This window comes from Pongo abelii, chromosome 7, assembly GCF_028885655.2.
Source record: "Pongo abelii isolate AG06213 chromosome 7, NHGRI_mPonAbe1-v2.0_pri, whole genome shotgun sequence".
Taxonomy (NCBI): Eukaryota; Metazoa; Chordata; class Mammalia; order Primates; family Hominidae; genus Pongo; species Pongo abelii.
In genome coordinates, this window is record NC_071992.2 from 29,568,403 (window position 1) to 29,588,083 (window position 19,681).

At 40.7% G+C, this 19,681-nt stretch overlaps 1 protein-coding gene across 5 annotated transcripts in view; it reads right to left on the reverse strand.

Annotated features, from left to right (window-relative positions):
• Positions 1-3,662: 3,662 nt before the first annotated feature.
• Positions 3,663-19,681, reverse strand: part of CCDC25 (coiled-coil domain containing 25) — a 40,251-nt gene continuing 24,232 nt past the window's right edge. For 2 of the 5 annotated variants that reach the window (XM_054560925.2, XM_054560926.2), the window contains 4 exons: positions 18,824-18,927; positions 18,407-18,609; positions 10,790-10,835; positions 5,402-6,602 (listed from right to left, as the gene is read on the reverse strand). In XM_054560925.2, the coding sequence (XP_054416900.2) occupies positions 6,573-6,602; positions 10,790-10,835; positions 18,407-18,609; positions 18,824-18,927 (383 nt within the window). In that variant the 3' untranslated portion in view covers positions 5,402-6,572. 5 annotated transcript variants of the gene reach the window in all.

A 19,681-nucleotide genomic window follows, 5' to 3' on the forward strand; every position in this document is an offset into this window, starting at 1 on the left:
CTAAAAACACAAAAATTAGCCAGACGCGGTGGTGGGCGCCTGTAGTCCCAACTACTTGGGAGCCTGAGGCAGGAGAATCGTGTGAACCCGGGAGGCGGAGGTTACAGTGAGCTGAGATCATGCCACTGCTCTCCAGCCCATGACAGAGCAAGACTCCATCTCCAATTTAAAAAAATTTAAAAATTAAAAATATAAACAATAAATAAAAGGAGCAGAGCTGTATCCTAAATGCACACCGCGGAAGGTAAAGTCTAGGAGTGGAGATGGTGTGTGCTCCCTTTCCTTCAGTAGACAGTGCGTTAAATATCATCACCCACACAAGAGCTCTTCTCCCATCCTTTCTGATGGGGTAAGAAGAGATGCCAGGGCCCTGGGAAGCTCTGGCAGGCTGGGCGTGGGGAGAGGATCAAAGGGGCATTGGAGGTGCCTGGGGCCAGTCCTGTTCCCACCCCCTCGCACCTGCAGACACTCCCACTTCTGCCCCATCGTCAAGCAAGGGATGAAAGCAAACGGCTTTCTTCTTTGGGTCATTCTACATGGAGCTCAGATTTTAATTGGATCAGAGGAGCTTATTAAGAAACCATTCATCCTGTAACTCTGTGTCCAAATAGAGGCCTGCTCAAGGGTAGGGACACCAAGTGGCTCCTAATCTTCTTGTTCCTCTTCATTTCTGAACTCATTATCTTCCCCTCAGCTCCATGGTGTGGGAATGCAGTATTCTCTCTTGGATTACAAGCCTCAGGATGCAAAGGCAGAGAGAAGCCCCTTCCCCTTCCCTGTAGCTGAGCCACTGCTTCCGCCAGGCCTAGAAGCAGGCAGAATCCCCAAGCTCAGCTGAGTCCAGAACAAGAGCTTCTGCCTTTAATTTTTTTTTTTTAATCGGGTCTCACTCAGGCTCAGGCTGGAGTGCAGTGGTGAGATAACGGCTCACTGCAGCCTTGACCTCCCAGGCTCAAGCAATCCTCCCACCTCAGCCTCCTGCGTAGGTGGGACTATAAGGCGACTGCCAACAACCTGGCCTTTTTTTATTGTTGTATTTTTTGTAGAGATGGGGTTTTGCCAAGTTGCCCAGGCTGGTCTTGAATTCCTGGACTTAAGCAATCCGTCCCTCTTGGCCTCCCAAAGTGCTGGGATTACAGATGTGAGTCCACTGCCCCTGGCTGCCTTTGGTTTTTAAAAAGGTAACGCTGATTGGCCCCAAGCAGGGGAACTGGAAACACTTTCACCCTATACCCGTTTATACCTTTTGATTCTGCACCTTGAGTACCTATGCCTGTAAATTTTTAAAAAATTAATTATTTTTCGGAAAAGAAAAATTCTTCCTGATCCCAAAGCCCAGGAGATCCTGGGGGGCCACTCCTCCAGGACCTCCTGGGCTTTGGGGGCATTAACAGAGGGCCTGCAGGGAGGAGGCAGCAGCTAAAATGAGGGGAGATTTGTGTGTTTTGTTTACCCACTTTTATCTTTTTTTTCTTTTTTTTTTTTAAATAGAGACAGGGTCTCCCTGTCCCCCAGGCTGGAGTGCAGTGGTGCTATCACAGCTCACTGCAGAATCAAACTCCTGGGCTCAAGCAATCCTCCCGACTTAGCCTCCTGAGTAGCTAGGACTATAGGAATGCCTAGCTAATTTTTATATTATTATTATTATTATTTTGTAGAGAGAGGGTCTCAGTATCTTGCCCAAGCTGGTCTTGAACTCCTGCGTTCAAGTAATCCTCCCGCCTCGGCCTCCCAGTGTTGGGATTACAGGATTGAGCCACTGCACTCTTCTGCCTCAGCTGTTGATGTAGGCAGGTGGATCACCTGAGGTCAGGAGTTCGAGACCAGCCTGGCCAACATGGCAAAACCCCATCTCTACTAAAAATTAAAAAATTAGCCAGGCGTGATGGTGCGTGCCTGTAGTCCCAGCTACTCGGGAGGCTGAGGCAGAATTGTCTTGGAGGCGGAGGTTGCAGTGAGCCAAGATCTTGCCATTGCACTCCAGCCTGGGCAACAGAACGAGACTGTCTCAAAAAAAAAAAAAAATGCTGTTTGGTAACCAAATTTAAGCTTTGTCTATTTCAGACCTTCCAACTGATTCCAAAGACTCTCCTAAAAGCAATTCCAGTTTTGAAATGTTATGTAAGCCTCACTGATGCAGAGTACATAAAATACGAACTTCAGAGTTTGGAAGGGATATTACATGAAAACCTGGGCTTCACAGTGGAAGACGATTCTGGCAAGGCTAGGCTGGTTCCAGGGCACTGCACAGTGCTCCGAATATTTTCTCTTTTTCAGTCTGTGGTTTTCATCTGCTGACCCTGCATTGTGGCTTCACCAAGGGTCAAAAAGCTTCAAGTCTGACAGATCAGCCTTTAACACCTGAAAGATCCCGGTTCCCTTCTGAAATCATAAGCAAATGTTAGCCTTGTCTATGGAAAGCAAACTGCTGATGCAGAAACCAAAACACCAGCAGGAGCCCAGGCAGCTAAGGCCTCATCCAGGCAGGATGTGAAATGTCAGGCCATTTGTCTTCTATTTTCACTGCAGTGGTTACAAGATGGGATTGATGTTGGAGCAAAACACAACACCGACTTTGGAGAATTCCTTGTGTTTTTTTTTCAGCGTTAAACATTGACACCCACTCACCAGGCTTGAGAACTAGAAAAGCTACATGGATTTCTAGAGTGAGCAATAATTTCCTCTGGCCGCCATTCCTTGCCAGGTCGGTGCCACTCAGCACATGCCAAGGGCAGAGACCAGTTTCTTGTTTCATCTGGTTATGGTGTAGACCTATAGTCACACCGCTAAGGTAGAAAGCTCACAGCCCCTCCAAAAACTGACACAATAATGAAATCAGAAAGACAAAACTAAGCAATCAATTTAAGGCAGAAAAAGAGGTATATATAATCTAATGATAAACCCAGGTTAAAAGATGGCATTGGGTAGGTATTTGTATTTTCACTGCACTGCTAAGTCACCTAGTATATACACACATCTCTAAATTTTTCTGTATAAAAATTCTGGTTTCAAACTACATTCCCTATATAGACTAATTTACTTAAACATTTAAACCCCAGAACGCTAGCAGCTAAGGGAGTTAAAACCAATGGATGCAGGTATTGCCCTGACTAGAAATGCAAACCAAATGTGCTCTGGTAAACATTTAAGAATTCAAATATGCTTTTACAGCTGGGAGAAAAACTTATATGTTTGTGTGGCTCCTCTGAGCCTAAAACCTCCCTGCAAGCATTCTCACAATAGTGTAAACTCTATCATAAAAGAGGTGAAAATCTATCAACAGAACACAATCCATAGCCCTACAGTCATCCATGAAACCGCCCAGGAAGTCTTCACATTTGCAGGCTTGCCTTGGCCAAAATTTCAGGCAGACCCCCAGGAATTTTGGGAGAGCAGAGGGTCAAGCTGTAAACTCCAAGTGCTAGTGTTCAAATATTGTGGCCTTTCAGCACTGGGTTCTTCAGTCCTCTTCCTGGAATTCTTGGGCGACCTTCCCTTTACTAGGATTTGCTCCTCTCCTCCTGCTGTGACTGTGTGAAGGGCATCATCACATGGGGAACCATCTCCCCACTTGCCTAAAATAAACAGGCACATCCCATCAGTGAGACTGGAACTTGCAGGAGAAAATAAGAAGTGAAATCTCTCACACACACACAGTTCTACTCAAACTATAAGCTTTTATTATTGTATTTTACAGATCATTCATTCAGGACATGCTGCGTCTGGGGTTGGCATCATTTCCCTTTTGAATGACAGAATGTGCATAAAAGTCTCTTGCCCACGCTGAACTCACACGTGCCTGGCAGGAAGGAGCTCTCACGAAGTGCCAGCTGGATGTGAGCTTGCTCTGGCAGCAGCAGTGCCGTCCTTGTTTCTGAGCTGCCACCTATTCACTGGAGTTAGGTGGGTCAAAGCTGAGATTCAGCTTGGAATTTAAGTTTCTAATTTTATACTTTTCATTGTGGTCTGGTCAGATTTTAGTCTGCTTTAAAATCAAAAGGTCACTCAGTCACTCTAATATGATCATTTTGAATATGGAAATTTGTTATTTACATGCTGTACCTCAAATCAAAGAAAAAGCAGGCCTCAGTATCACGGGTAGGAAAAACTAGAAAATCGTTCCTTTTCCATTTTGCCACCCTGCTCAGTTTTCCTCATAACCGGTTCCAGCTTGGAAAACAAGAGCTTCCCCTCTCAGACAGATGCAGCAGTGGGAGGAAGGGCTTTGGTCTTAAACTAGAAGCTGCAGCTGAAACTCTCCCCATCTAATCCTGCTGTGTGTATGGCTCACACCATCTTTCCTGAGTGGGGAAAACCGCTGGCACTGAATAGCTGAAAGGCTCGCTGAAATCTATGCTTCAAGAACGAGTTAAAGACAATACAACAAAATACATAGACCCTGAAGGGATTCAACTAATGTCCATCACTTATTCTGCTAATGTCAGTGCCTTTCGATACACTTCTCAACATCTGTGTTGGTAAACTTCTCAATATTTGTTCTAGCCCAACCACGGTGACAAAGCTCCCTTGCCCAAAGATCGTGAGCCTAGACAAAGGTGGATAAGAAATATGAAGTCTAAAGCTATAGAATATAGCAGTTAGTGAAGTAAATTAAACATGCCCCTCACCTGCATGCTGATCACAGTGTTGAAACTGAAGACGGCGTTGGCAAAGTGACTCAGACCCACAGCAGATTTGATCAAGGGCACAGCTCATAAAAATAGCAACAATTTCGAATTCTCCTATCCAACGTTTAGGAAACAATCCAATGGCAAGAAATGAGAGGAGTTCAATGCCAACAGTTTGACCTGTGGGCGATCAACCTATAAGTCCTCAAAATAAAATTTCCTTGCTTTCCCTGGGACCAACAGACATGGGGAAAAAAATAAAACACAGAGGCTGCAGGGTAGGGGCGTAGGAATTAACACAGAGGAGGCTGGAGAGCTATGAATTCAACAAGAGAATTCAGCAGAGAGACCTGGACATTTTAAACCAGTGTAAGCTGAGAGTTAGGAAATGTTTAAAGTTTGAGCCCCAGGACCTCTCATACTATAGTAAAAATATATGTATTCTTCAAAAGCGCTAGCTACATGTGTTGCAGTGTGAGGTACAGAGGAATTCTGTAGAAGCCAGACTCCTTGGAATTATGGAAGGAGCACAGCTACGAATTCACAGTCAATCAAGAATACATCTGAGAAAGGACATCCCTTTGACCCAGTGAGCAGCTGGAAGAAAGAGGCATTTAGCAGAGGAGGAGAAAGATGATAGCCCCCTACAGAACCTGCCAGACCGAGCCTATGATGAATGAGGTTTTTTAGAGCAAGATCACCCTCAAAACCAGCTTGTGGAATGGGGGCTACCCTTTTTATAGCAAATTCTAAGAATTCATATATCAATGTCCTTCCAGATAAAAAAATGATACTTTATTATAACTTTTAAAATTGCAGAACATCAGACTGAATATCATCAGACACATATACAAAACCACTCATCTCTAAAGTCATTTTCTATACCCTCTCAAAATTTGGCCAGTGAGTTTTGCCTCAGGGAATTTTCCAGTTCAACCCCATACACCAACGTGGAATAAATGGAAACACTAGCCTTTTGGTTTTGCCCACAGTTCCAAAGTGCTATTACAGGTGGAATATCTGCTGCAGGAGGTCATTCCTGCTGCTGTGGGTGTGAGTAAAACGCTTAGTTCCTTCTAAAATCATAATTGCAATATGGACTTCTGCTTCATGCTGCATCCCAAGGCACAAATCAGGTAACCTACATCTCCCAAATAATCAACAGAGCACTCCATCCTATTTTACCCTCAATGCTGAGAAATTACTCCTGGGCCCAGAAGTTGTCGCATAGGTGGCTTGGGTTACTTGGTGCTCAGGCAACAACTGCCACAGGCCCCAGCTTGATGAACACCATCAATTTCTTTAAATATGATGATACTAAGATGGAGGCCTCTGCTCAGAGGAAGCAAGGACGTAAACGCTGGGACAGACTGCACTGAGGGTCACTACACTAACAGACCCAGATGACACGATGGAACGTGAATACTGAAGCTGACAATCTTCTGAAAAATCTCTTTTTCAAAACCCATACGCCCTTTTTTCTAATCGAGAAATCATGGACAGGGAAACATTCACATAATTACCCACCAACATGTTCTTCTTAACAGAAGTGAAGATTATTTTAAGAATATGAAAAGTGTTTCAAGACATCTGTTTTCAGGGATAGACCAGAGCAACAGAAGTACTTTTCAGAGCTGGTTCATTTCAAATTCTATCTCAAGAACAAAGGCAGCCTGCTTTCACAAGGTACCAAGACATGTTCTGGCAAAAACATTTTCACTTTAAGTTATATGCTGTCAAGTTCAACTATTTTATACATATCTGATCCTTTTCTGTCAGCAAAAAAGGTACAATTTTTTTAAAACTTGAAAATCAATCATTTCTGGGTAAGATGAAGGTAGAATTTTGGTTGTATTTTATACTTCAGAACACAGATGAAACCAAAAGGTCTGCAATTGTCTATACATTCACATCTTTCAAAGGTCCTTTTCTCCTTTTCTCCTTTTACATGAATTCATCTGAATCATTGCCATCCTGTAGGAAACAAAAAAATGAGAACATAAAAGCCTTGAAAATAATTCAATATTTAAAATTTACAATTATCTTAATTAGCGAGCTGCCTTCTCATCTGTCACTGAGTTCAGAAAGTAAAATAACTAAATTCACTCATCACTTCTCCACCTTAAGTTGTCAGTTTCCTGAGATAGCTGAATTAACAGCTATATTTTGTGAGGTGTCACTACATGGCCTGATTACACAGCAATAAGTGACCACTGATCTCTAAATAATGAAGTAAGTCCCACCTGACCTAGTATAGTGCAAAACAAATGTGACTGTAAGAAAACATGACAGATCCTTCAACAAATGTACCAAGCAAACGCTGCCTCAATGTCCTCATGCCAACAATTCTGCCAATATGCAAACTGTTTCTGGCCTAAGTTCCAGTAATTTGAGCCTCAACATTGTCACAGATTTGTGACTTCACAACATGGCTTTGATCTCTTCTTCTTTTTTAATAGGAAAGGCCATTAGGAAGTCAAACATAGGCTAGCTTACCAACTTAGTTGGTTTGCCACATTTTTTAATTTAAAAAACCTGCATAATGGTATACAGCACAAAGGGACTGATTTTATTGTGTGGCTTACGAGCAAGTCCTGAAGGCCACACACAAAGGTAGAGCCCTGACTCCTTTTTGGACAACATTCACTAAGAGTGTGCATTCTGATTTGCTTGCCAATGTCACAACCTGAACACTGCACTTGTTTTATCTTCTTTCTCTTTCCCATTGCTTGACACCAGCATTGTTAGAGAAAGGGATCAGACTAAGGCTTATCTAAATGGCCCTTATTAAAGATGGTAGAGAAATATGATATGGGTAGAAAACACTGGTTCCTGTGAAGTCTGGTTTTAGATCCAACTTCACTTAGTGGTTTTCTCTGTGCTTCTCTTCCATTAGCACGATGAACTGAAGCCACGGTAAAAATGCCTTCGATAATTGTACAAAGAGCAGACTAATGATTGTGTTATATCCAGGCACCAAGACTATGATTGCCCCAGAGTCTTAATCTGAAATAAAAGCAGTAGCAATGTTTGAAAGAGTTATTTAGTGTCTTCAAATGCCAGCTTTAGATCCCAAACACTGAAGATGAACAACTCAGTAAGACAGTCTGGGTTGTCATCAACAAAAGTAAGCCATTCCTATAAAGGCTGTGAGTTACATGTGCAGAGTCCCCACTTGTCTGGGGCTATGTTTTGGAATTACAGTAATTATTCTTCTTGATGAACCTGTATGTGCTAAATTAAAACTAAAGTCCTATACTATATAAACACTTGCCTTTAACTGAAAAATCAACTGATCACGTTCTAAATTGGATCATAAAACATCTGTATTGCTTACACTTCTTCACTGCTGGTAGGAATGTAAACTAATACGGCCACTACGGAAAACAGCATGGAGATTTCTTAAAGAACTAAAGTAGAACTACCATTTGATCTAGCAATCCCACTACTGGGCATCTACCCAGAGGAAAAGAAGTCATTATTCAAAAAAGATACTTGCACACACATGTTTACAGGGGCACAATTCACAACTGCAAAATTGTGGAACAAACACAAATGCCCATCAGTCAACGAGTTGATAAAGAAACTGGTATATATATATACAAAGGAATACTATGCAGCCATAAAAAGGAATATATTAACAGCATTTGCAGTGACCTGGATGAGACTGGAGACTATTATTCTAAGTGAAGTAACTCAGGAATGGAAAACCAAACATTGTATGTTCTCACTGATATGTGGGAGCTAAGCTATGAGGATGCAAAGGCATAAGAATGATACAATGGACTTTAGGGACTTAGGGGGAAGAGTGGGAGGGGGGTGAGGGATAAAAGACTACAAATATGGTGCAGTGTTTACTGCTTGGGTGATGGATGCACCAAAATCTCACAAATCACCTCTAAAGAACTTACTCATGTAGCCAAATACCATCTGTACCCCAATAACTTATGGAAACAAAACAAAACAAAACACAAACATCTGTATCCCTTAACAGAAAATGGTTAAAAGGAGAATTAGTCTATTCTTTTAAAGTATGGAGAAAAACTATAAAAACATTTTCACTGAAAGAGGGAATAAAAACACCCAGTGCAAACTTCCTTGGAATCTTGAACTTGATTCATACTTGGAGCTCAGGAACAGGGGTTGCAAGCAACAGAGGGAGAGTAAGGGTAGAAAGGTTAGCAATCTTTTGGGCTACAAATTCAATTTCCTAGTCTTGGGACTTTTAACAGCCGTCACTGATCAGATGGTGTTTGTATATGTATGTATGTAGGTCGGTAGGTAGGTATGTATATGTGTGTGTATGTATTTGTTTATTTCTCAACTCTAGAATGATATACAAACTTTAAAAATCCAAAATGATGAGAATAAAATGACTAAGGTCATGGAACAATATGGGGGCTAGATTTCTGGTGGAAAGTGCCTCTAAAATACAGAAAACTTCAATAAGCAAAATAACCACAACAATGGCATATGAGTTGTGGTATGTTAAAAGACTACTGTTTAGTGTTAAACTGTTCCAATAGTTTCAAGAAATCTAAAATTAGCTTCCAGAAAGGATTAAACACATCTCATCTTTTCATAATGATATTCTAGAAAAACAGCAACCAAAGACTATATGGATAAGGTATAAAAATATGACTATTTACAGAGTAGGTCAAGGAAGACTTTCACATCGATGTGTCTTTGCTTCAATTCTGAAGCAGCCCTGTGAAATAATATGTCTCCATTTTACTGATGATGAATACTCATTCAGAGAGGTTAAATGACTTTATTAGGATCTAACCCAACCACTGTGACAAAGTTCCCTTGCCCAAGGGATTTTTAATCCCCCCCGCCCGATTAGCAGATGACAGTTAAGTCTCTAAACTTCAAATTCAAAGCTCTATTTAATTTAATAATGCTATTCTGGAAATTTTCAGGAATAAATTATAAAGAAACATCTCTGATTCATAAAGGAGCCTCATAAATTTAGTTCTTCAGAGATGGGAATAAGAATGTTGTTCTTACAAATTTTTAGAAGAATATGTAGATATAAACAAGATGTAAAATCCTATTACTTCTAATTCATGCACTAAATCTGAGGTTTGACTAGATGACTTGTAAGGGATCTTAAATTCTGTTACAGTTGGCCCTTGATTTCTTTATCTGTGAATTCAACCAACCTCAGCTCAAAAATATTTAGAGGAAAAAAACAATTAAAAAAATACAATAAAAATAATATAAATTTAAAAATACAGTATAACAACTATTTACATAGCATTTACACTAATTAGGTATATACTTAATCTAGAGATAAAGTATATGGAAGGATGTGCATATGTTATATGCAAATACTACTCCATTTTACACAAGGGACTGAAGCATCCTAGGATTTTGGTAGCTTCAAGGAGTCCTGGAACCAATCCCCCACGAATACTGAGGGATGACTATATTTTTAAACTATACTATAAAACATGCAAAATCCCAAATACATCCACCCAGTTTCCATTTTCTGCAGACTGCTCAATAGCAGCTAAATTGTGCTATCTCTAGACATTTCAAGATAAATTTTGGGAAAGACAGCCCTCAAGGACAATAATTCTCTGACAGTTCCAATCAAATAATTAGATGCGATGTTAAGAAGATCCTTTCAGTACTATGTCATAGGTCACCATCTGTTTCTATCCCAGGTCCTAAGGAACATGAAAACAAACAATTTTGTCACTTAGGCTTCACTTAGTCACATAAGATCTTAGAGTAAGTACTTTTATTTTAATTGAAGGTGATAATTTTGTTCTCACTCAATTATAATATGGGCTCTACAGTCACAGTGATAAAGAACACTAATAAATAAAGGCACTTTTGCGTGCCTGCAACCAGAAAAGAGGGGAAATAAAGAATAAAGTCCTGTAAATATAAAATGAATAGACCTGTACGCCACAGTAGACAAGCTCTGACAATCTCTTTCCCTGAGATGACCTACTTAACAACACACATGAGAAAGTCCACAGGGAAGGAGGCGCAGTGCCTAATAGAATCCAGCCTGAGTGGTGTCCTGGTTGCCAAATCATGGTTAGCTATTTGCAACATGTAAGGCAATAATGGCCAGTAACACAATTATTAAAAACCCTTAGTGAATTATTTCAAGGCAAACATTCACGCAAACCACTTGAACATACCTGATTTGAAGACATATTTTCAACTTTCATTAGTGATGAATAGCTCCTAGAAGGAAAAAAAACCACACACACATTTAAAATATGGTGATCCAGTCAACAAATATTTGATGAACATTTCCTGTGTATCCAGCACTGCTCAGGGGCTTTAGAAGAAACACAAGAGCTATTAGATATAATCTCTGCGCTCAAGGAGATTGCAACATTCAAAGGATGAATATTTATAAACAATAAAAAAGATGTGCACGGCACTTTATAGTTAACAAAGTGCTTTCTCCTACTTGTTTCATGTCACCACCTCCACAAGAACTTGGCGAGACAGGTGGCATTATTCCTACTTTTCAGATGGGGAAATTCACCTACAGCCAAGATCTGATATGATTCACAGCTGAGGTATACAGCTCAGACTGTAAACGCTACAGGAATTCAAAGGAGGAAACACATCAGTGTGGGCAGGAGCTGTCAGGGCACCCTTCACAGACAAGGCGGAACCCAAACCAAGCCAATCAAGTGGGCAGGATGAGTGAGGGGGCATTTCAGATCCAGAGAATGGGATGAACAAAGAGACAGAGATGGTATCTTTAATGACTTGCTGAATATCCAGCTAACTCAGGTAGGTTCTCAAATAAAGTAGTGGGAAATCAGGCTGGATGTGGGGCCCAATTATGTTGTCTTGATTGCACGACTGAACACAATGTGTTCAGCAAGAAGCCATAATACACAACTGAGTAAAGCCACAATGAGGTTCAATGGGCATTCATTAAATATCCATGATGCGTAAGACCTTGTGCTAAGCCTGGGTGGGGGATCGGATGAGAAGAAAACAGAAAATGATGACTAACACAAAGCCTGGACCCACAGAACTTACTGGGAGGGGAAATAAGACTTATTCATCAATAACTACGGTGAAAAGCACTATTAAAAAATACACTGCTGGGGGCAGTGGCTCACGCCTGTAATCCCAGCACTTTGGGAGGCCAACGCAGGCAGATCACAAAGTCAGGGGTTCGAGAGCAGCCTGACCAATGTGGTGAAACCCCATCTCTACTAAAAATGCAAAAATTAGCCAAGCGTGGTGGCATGCACCTGTAATCCCAGCTACTCAGGAGGCTGAGGCAGGAGAATCACTTGAACCCGGGAGGTGGAAGTTGCAGTGAGCTGAGATTGCACCACTGCACTCCAACATGGGCGACAGAGCGAGACTCCATCTCAAACAACAACAACAACAAATACACCAAGAGACAAAGGAAAGTGAGACTACATAATACCAATGTTATGAAAAGAATAATCTGTAGCAAACAAGAGTAGAGAGGTGGTTAAGACAAGAAGGTCCATTCACAATAACAGTATTTACCAGAGTATTTTAAGCCCATTGTACAAAATAAGAAAGCAGAGTCAGGGTGGTTAAGTAAGTTGTTCAAGGTCTTAGAGATAAGAAGATAGGCCAGGTTTTGAACCCAGGTCAGACTCCTAAGCTTATACTCTTATCAGGCCATAGCTTACTGCGATATTCCAATTTGAGGGCATGAATCCCTGGAGTTAACAGCTGTAATGGTAAGAAGGAATACAGAGAAGAAACAACAATGACATCAAGGTTTGTAGCTTGGGCGATTTGAAAAAAATAGGAGAAATGGGAAAATGTTGCAAAGAAGATGTGCCCAGTTTGAGACATGCTGCATTTGAAGTCATAGTGAGACACCCAAGTAAATATGAACTGTAGAAACTGAAAACTGAAGACCAGTGGGAAGGAGAAATGTCACAGTCAAAGATAATGAGTTGGGAGACACCCAGAGGGAGAGACCAGTAAGTCTTTCCCTCTGGAGAGACTTGTAAGCTTGTAAGAGTAAGTGGTATCCACAAGGAATTAAAACAAAACAAAAACAAACAAACAAAAAACAGACAAGATCAACAGGTTGCATGAGCAGGGGGAGAAAGACATGTTGATGAAACAAAAGTGGTGAGAACAGAGAATGTCAGTCCTGACTGCATCTGAAAATCACTTGTGAAGATTTAACTGGATCCATATGCCCAGTTGTGGGGATCTACCTAGGCTGAAGAATCACTGGGTCAAAATTCCCATCTATGTGATAATGATGCACAAATTTACCTTTCTTGGGCCGGGCACGGTGGCTCACGCCTGAATTCCCAGCACTTTGGGAGGCCAAGGCAGGCGGATCACTTGAGGTCAGGAGTTCAAGGCCAGCCTGGCCAACATGGTGAAACCCTGTCTTTACTAAAAATATAAAAATTAGCCAGGCGTGGTGGTGCATGCCTGTAATCTCAGCTACCCGGAAAACTGAGGCAGGAGAATCGCTTGAACCCGGGAGGTGGAGGTTGCAGTGAGCTGAGATCGTGCCACTGCACTCCAGCCTGGGCAACAGAGTGAGACTCAGTCTCAAAAACAAAACAAAACAAAACAAAACAAAAAACAAAAACAAATCTACCTTTCTTTAGTTTCCTCTGAGCTCCATTTCCATTAGTCCAACTACCTCCCTGACATCTTTTTGGAGATCTCAAGGGTATTTTCAGATTCTTATGTCCCTATCCAACTCACGGTCTTCCCCCTACCAAACCAGTTTAGTTCTTTCCCAGTGTTCTCCAGCTCAAAGAATGTCATCACTATCCATTCCATTTCCAACTGGAAACCTAGGAGTCATTCTTAGCCCCCTTTTCCCTGGCCTTTGCCTCAATCCAAACTATCACCAAATCCTAATGTTTTACCTAGAAAAACAATAATCCACTTCTCTCCACCCCAAGTCACCACCATATTCTAAGCTACCATCTGTGATGTGGAATGCTGTTAACCTAGTCACACTCTGGTTCCCTTTACAATCAGGTCAGCAAAGTGACCTTCTCAAAACACAGCTTCATGGTATTAACCCTTGCTTAAAGCCTTTTGATGGCTTCACAGTGCTCTTAGGATGAAGACAAACACGGCCAGCAAGGGCCTGTATGGACTGGCCCCTTGATCCAAGTGCCCATTCACCCCTGCTGCTTCAGACATTTGGGACTTTAGTCCTGCATTTTGCCTTGCTGCTCCCATACAAGGTCTTTGCATACATAGTTCCCTCTGCTTAGAGCACTCCTTCCAACTCTTTAGCTATCAGAGTTTTGATCTTGGCTTGAAGACCACCATATCAGGGGACAAGTCTGGTGGCTTATGCCTTTAATCCCAGCACTTTGGGAGGCCAAGGCAGGAGGATCACTTGAGCTCAGGAGTTTGAGATTAGCCTGGGCAACATAGGAAGACCCCATCTCTACAAAAAATAAAGATATTAGCTGGGCATGGTGGAGTGAGTCTGTAGTCCCAGCTACTAAGGAGGCTGAGGTGGGAGGATCGCTTGAGCCCAGGAATTGGAGGGTGCAGTGGGCTATGATGGCACCCCGGCACTTCAGCCTGGGATATGTTTGGCATGTGTTTAGCAGAAAGAGACATATCAATTGTTTTTGGTTTTCTGAATCCATGGAGATTATTAAAAAATACAAGTGATTAGCGACAGCTTAGAAAGTGGGACTAATTAAACTTTTGAAGCAAAAATTGTAGTCAATGAGATTGAGAATTATTTCCCCTCAGTTAATACAAATATTTTATATGTTGAGGACACTATGGAAGAAAGCCCAGAAGATATAAAAACTGTGTTTTGGTTTTTAAGTTTTGTTTAAATGCTTGTAATTTCTGAAACTCACAAAATGATACTAATGCCCTAAATTTTACTAGTATGCAGCTTAATATGAATTATGACATATATAAGTTACTTGGTTTATATTGAATAAAAACTACTTTAAAATTGAAGCAAAAAAGGAATCACCATACCAGGGAAGCTGATCTCAGTATATTCATGATGTATGACTAGTCACTCACTGCACAGACAAAGCACTCTGTCACCTCTAAGGGGAGGCAAGGATGCACGAGTGCTTCCCTGAAGGAGCTCACAGGTAACACGAGGAGGCACAGCACACAGAGCGTTATTTACAGTAGAAGGCAGTGGCAGTGTGTATAAGACAAAAAAAGGAACAAAGAAGTAGGTTCTTCATGAGACTGTCATCCATTTAATTAGTTAATAGTCTCACCATTTCCTCTCCTACATGTTACTTCATTCATCCTGTAAGTCTACCTTTTCCCAATATTCCACAAAACCTATAAAGGCTCTTTATCACTTACAACATGAAATTCTGGACTAAACCTTTTAAGTCACTCTACAATGTACCTAATTTTTCATTCTTTCACTTGCCTATGTGTGATCTTGACTCTGGCCTTGCCAGTTTGTTCATTCCTTGCCTCAAAGGAAGCACGATACAGACTATCGGCTTCAGGATTAGACTTGAAATTGGATTCCTGCTTTGTCAGTTACAGCCTAAAATCTTTCCACATTATCCTCCATGCTGAAGTAATCTTTGCCTGAAAATCAAGTTCATGTCAATGTTTGAACTGATGATACATTTACTGACTTAACATTTCACCTGGGTCTTGTACTTCTCTCATTCCAATTACCTGAGCTTTGGGTTCCAATTCTGATCTCTCAGTCTCTATCACAACTTTTTATTTTTATTTTTTGAGACAGAATCTAGCTCTGTCACCCAGGATGGAATGCAGTGAGCTCACTGCAGCCTCAGCCAACAGGGCTCAAGCAATCCTCCCACCTCAGACTCCAGAGTAGCTGCGACTATAGGCTTGTACCACCCATGCCTGGCTACTTATTTGATTTTTTGTAGAGACAGAGTCCTAATTTTGTTGCCCAGGCTGATCTCTAACTCTTGGGCTCAAGCAATCCTTCTGCCTCAGCCTCCCAAAGTGCTGGGATTACAGGCATGAACCACTTTGCCCGGCCACATCTCAACTTTTAAATATCCCTCTCTCAGGTAGCCATAGTCCTTACCCTTTGTTTTGACTGCCTCAACCTCTCACCTGTTATTTACCCATCCTCTATTTATGACGTTTCCCTGACTATTGCTTATTTCTTCTGGTTTTGACATCTACATGGGTTGACTTAATTTTGATGTAATAAATGTTTGGTACAGTAACACAAAAAGCCAAATAAAAGAATGCAAAATTAAAACAGGTAATAGACATAGATTTCTATATCTTGGGTGGAAGATTCAAAGACAGAAATTAAAGTGAATGCTAACACTGCAAAATGTATAAAAACACATTACAAAACAAGTCAGAGGCTTAAAGTCTATTGCTGGAATTTCACAGATGCTGCAGAACACAGCAAACAGTAGCTCCGGATGTGCCAAGCAAAGCCTTGCAATGTCACCGCGTCCCATTCCTGGCACTGCAGCCCTGTGCCACGTTCTTCTATCTTCTGCAGCATGTGACAGAAAGTTGTCTGTGTGGCATATGGTTAATGGAAATAAACATAGCAATTGTTTCTGGTTTTCTGAGATCCATGGAGATTATTAAAAAATACAAATGACCAGTGACAACTTAGAAAGTGGGACTGATTAAACTTTTGAAGCAAAAATCTTATTCAATAAGACTGAGTTTTCCCTTCAGTTAATAGGATTATTTTATATGTTGATGACACTATGGTAAAAAGCCCAGAAGATACGAAACTGTGTTTTGGTGGACAAATTTTGTTTAAATGCTTGTAATTTTTGAAACTCATAAAAATCATACTAATGTCCTTAATTTTAGTAGCATACAGTTTAATTTGAATTATGACATCTATAAATTACTTGATTGATTTATATTGAATAAAAATTACTTTAAAATGGAATAAATTGAACAAAGGGCAGAAGAGTATAGTAAGTAATATGTGTAGGTTTGAGAATCAGACTGAGACTAACTAGCCAAATGAGCTTATAACAAGTTTCTTGATTGCTTCTCAGGCTCAGTTTCCTCTTCTATAAGATGCAGATAAAAATCTACTATCGCTATTGTTGGAATTAAATGACAGAATGCAGTAAAACACTTTGCAGTGCAGTGTTTGGCAGATGGAAAATGTTCAGAAGGGTTAGCTAGTCTTCCTTATTCAATGTCATAAATAAATTAGGTGATCTTATGTTCCTAATATATGTTCCATCATGTTCCTAAACAAAATTATGTTCAATCTGTAAAGGGCACTAAAAGGCATGTTTTCAATTTCCCCCCACTCCAAACCCAAAACAAAAAAGAATTAACTGCTCTAAATCCTGCATCACTCAGAATTCCACAAATTTTACCTCACTGATGGAGTTAATACCGTTTCTTTCACTTCAAACACAAAGCAGACTCACAATTCTAGGCCATATAAAATATTTAAACATATATGTTAGTTGGCCTCATATTAGCAGATTGTAACTCAGGGTAACATTTCTGAAGCTCTCCATTTGAACACTGTATTTTAAATGAAGCTACTAAGCCCGTTTTAGCAGAACCCCAACCAGAAATACGTGCATGTGAATAATAAATAACAGTACATGTTCATTATACCTACATTCTGACTCAACAATCTTTCTAAGAATCCAGGGCATTCTAAGGAAACTGGGTTAGGACATGCCTAAGCAACATGTTTCTGATTCTACACCATTTCCAAAGGCAATATATGTTATCAGTAACCCTTTTTTCTTTTTGGTATATGTATTGCAAATAAAAAATCATGGAAAAATCTAGGAGTTCTGTGATGAGAATTCACAGGATTAATTTCCTTTAATTAGAACAACTAGGGGCTCTTCGGGTACAGCACTGTATGGCAGAACATCCACATTCTAGTCTTTAGAACCTACAAATATGTTATCTTCTACGGCAAAGTAGACTTTGCAGATGTCATTAGTTAGGACCTTAAAATGGAGAGATTATCGTGAATTATCTGGATTAACCCAATCTAATCACACTGTTCCTTAAAAGCAGAGAAGGCAGTGGTCAGACAGGGGGCTGTGACCATGCAAAGCTTGGAGAAAGAGCCACAAGCCAAGAAATGTGGGTGCCTCTCAAAGCTGAAAGGGAAGATTCTCCCCTAGTGCCTTCAGACACTTTGATTTTAGCCCAGTGAGAATCTTGCTGGACTTCTAATCTACAGACAATAAATTTGTGTTGTTTTAAACTACTACAGTTGGGGCAATTTGTTTCAATGGCAATAGAAAACTAACATAATCACTATTCTCATGGCCTTCTTCACTAGAATTTCAGGAGCCAAATTGTATTTGAACTATTTAGCTGTTTAAAAATGTAGTGCTTTGAAGCAGACCTCACTACATTACTTAAAACTTTCAAAATGTAAAAAAGAGCTTTAAAAACAGCTTTGAGAGTTACTAGCATTGGTTTTTAGAGCCAACACAACTTTATTTAAATAGCACAGCTAGTCAATAGTAAATACCTCCCACAGCACCTTTTCCTTTCCAGAAGAACTTTACAAACCAAAGCAAACTAGGGTTAACCTATGAAGGTTTCTCTATGAATAAAATTAGTTATTTTATTTCATCCACTTTCATATCCTGCTGCCATAAACAAGCAATTCTTTTAACCAAAACATTAATATAAATGCCTTTTTCTAAAAAACTGATTAAAAGTTGAGCTTAAACTGAGCTTGTTACATGTCCCTCCTTCCACCAATATATCCTTCTTAATGGCTAACACATGATTAAAATCATCAGGGAATAATCTTTGAGGTCAGTCTCAATGCCACAGCTCTGACATACCTAAGTTCATCCATTTCCCTCTTCTTCTTCATTTCTTCTTTTTCTCTCCTTTTCATTTCCTGAATTTGGGCTTTTTTCTCATTCCTCTCTTCACGATCTCTGCATTCTTTCTCTGCTGCTAGGTCTGGGAACCGCTCGACTTTGGTCTTTTCTAATCGGTTCAGGATCTCATTTACTTTCTTCTCCACTGTCACAATTTTTACCTTTAAGGGAGACAGGAGAAAAGATATTGCATCTTTTTGTTTTTTTCTCCCAGAAGAGGGGTGAGGCTTTCCAGGGGTTTAGCAACCCAGTTTAATTCCCTTTAGAAAACATATATCATGCTCAGCCCTCAACAACAATGGTGTCAGACAGAAAAGATAGGATACTCCATTCAGTATCAGGGCTCCGCCTCCTTCAGTGGCATAAAACACTTACATCCTTCTGCCTGTGAAAGCCTATCTGCCCCACATCCATGTCAGCTGTTTTCTTCAGGTTAGACCACGGCGTATATACCACATTAACGTTGTTCATCTTGCAGCCTGCCAAGAGAGACTGTCTTCAACATGCAGGCAGGATGAGACTGAGCAATGTGTTCCCTTACCCACTGGCAAACTGCCATAAGCCAACAAGGGAAACGGCTTAGAATGAACAGGCCACCCATTGTTTTGAACCACCAATACTCTTTCAAAAACCACCCACAAAAGGCAAATAGTAAAGCTGACAAAATTCAAACGGAAGTATTACTATGGCAAGTAGGGGTCCATGGATTAGCTTCAGGGACTCTCTAAAATTGGATGCAAAATTTATCATTGTGGTTTTTTTTTTTTTCCAAGAGAAAAGGACTGAATATGTTTCCTCAGATTCTCACAGAAGTCCTTGACTCTGAAGGTTAAGCAGCAATGGAAAGCCATGGCCTGGAACTCACAAGCCCTGGACTCTATCTGGGACTACCACAAGCTAGCCGAGCCTCTCTGGAGAAGTCCCCAGGCCCAATGAATCTCATGAAATGTGAGGAAATTGGACTAGTTTAATAAAGTTTTTGCTTTTCTTTCAGCAGTGGAACGCTTTTACCAAAGAAAACACAGAAGTCATCAAAGCAGAGGTGCTCTGGATGGAAGGAGTGCCAGGTACCCTGTTCACTCCTCCTCCTGCCCCTTCACTGCCTCCTCCACCACTCATGCCCTCTACCCCCAGTACCCTCCCTGGCAGCTCTGGAAATCACAGTTTAATCACTGGTCTGACACTCTCTCTGGTCCTTCCAAATTAGATGGCAAGAGATTTCAATGCTTATTA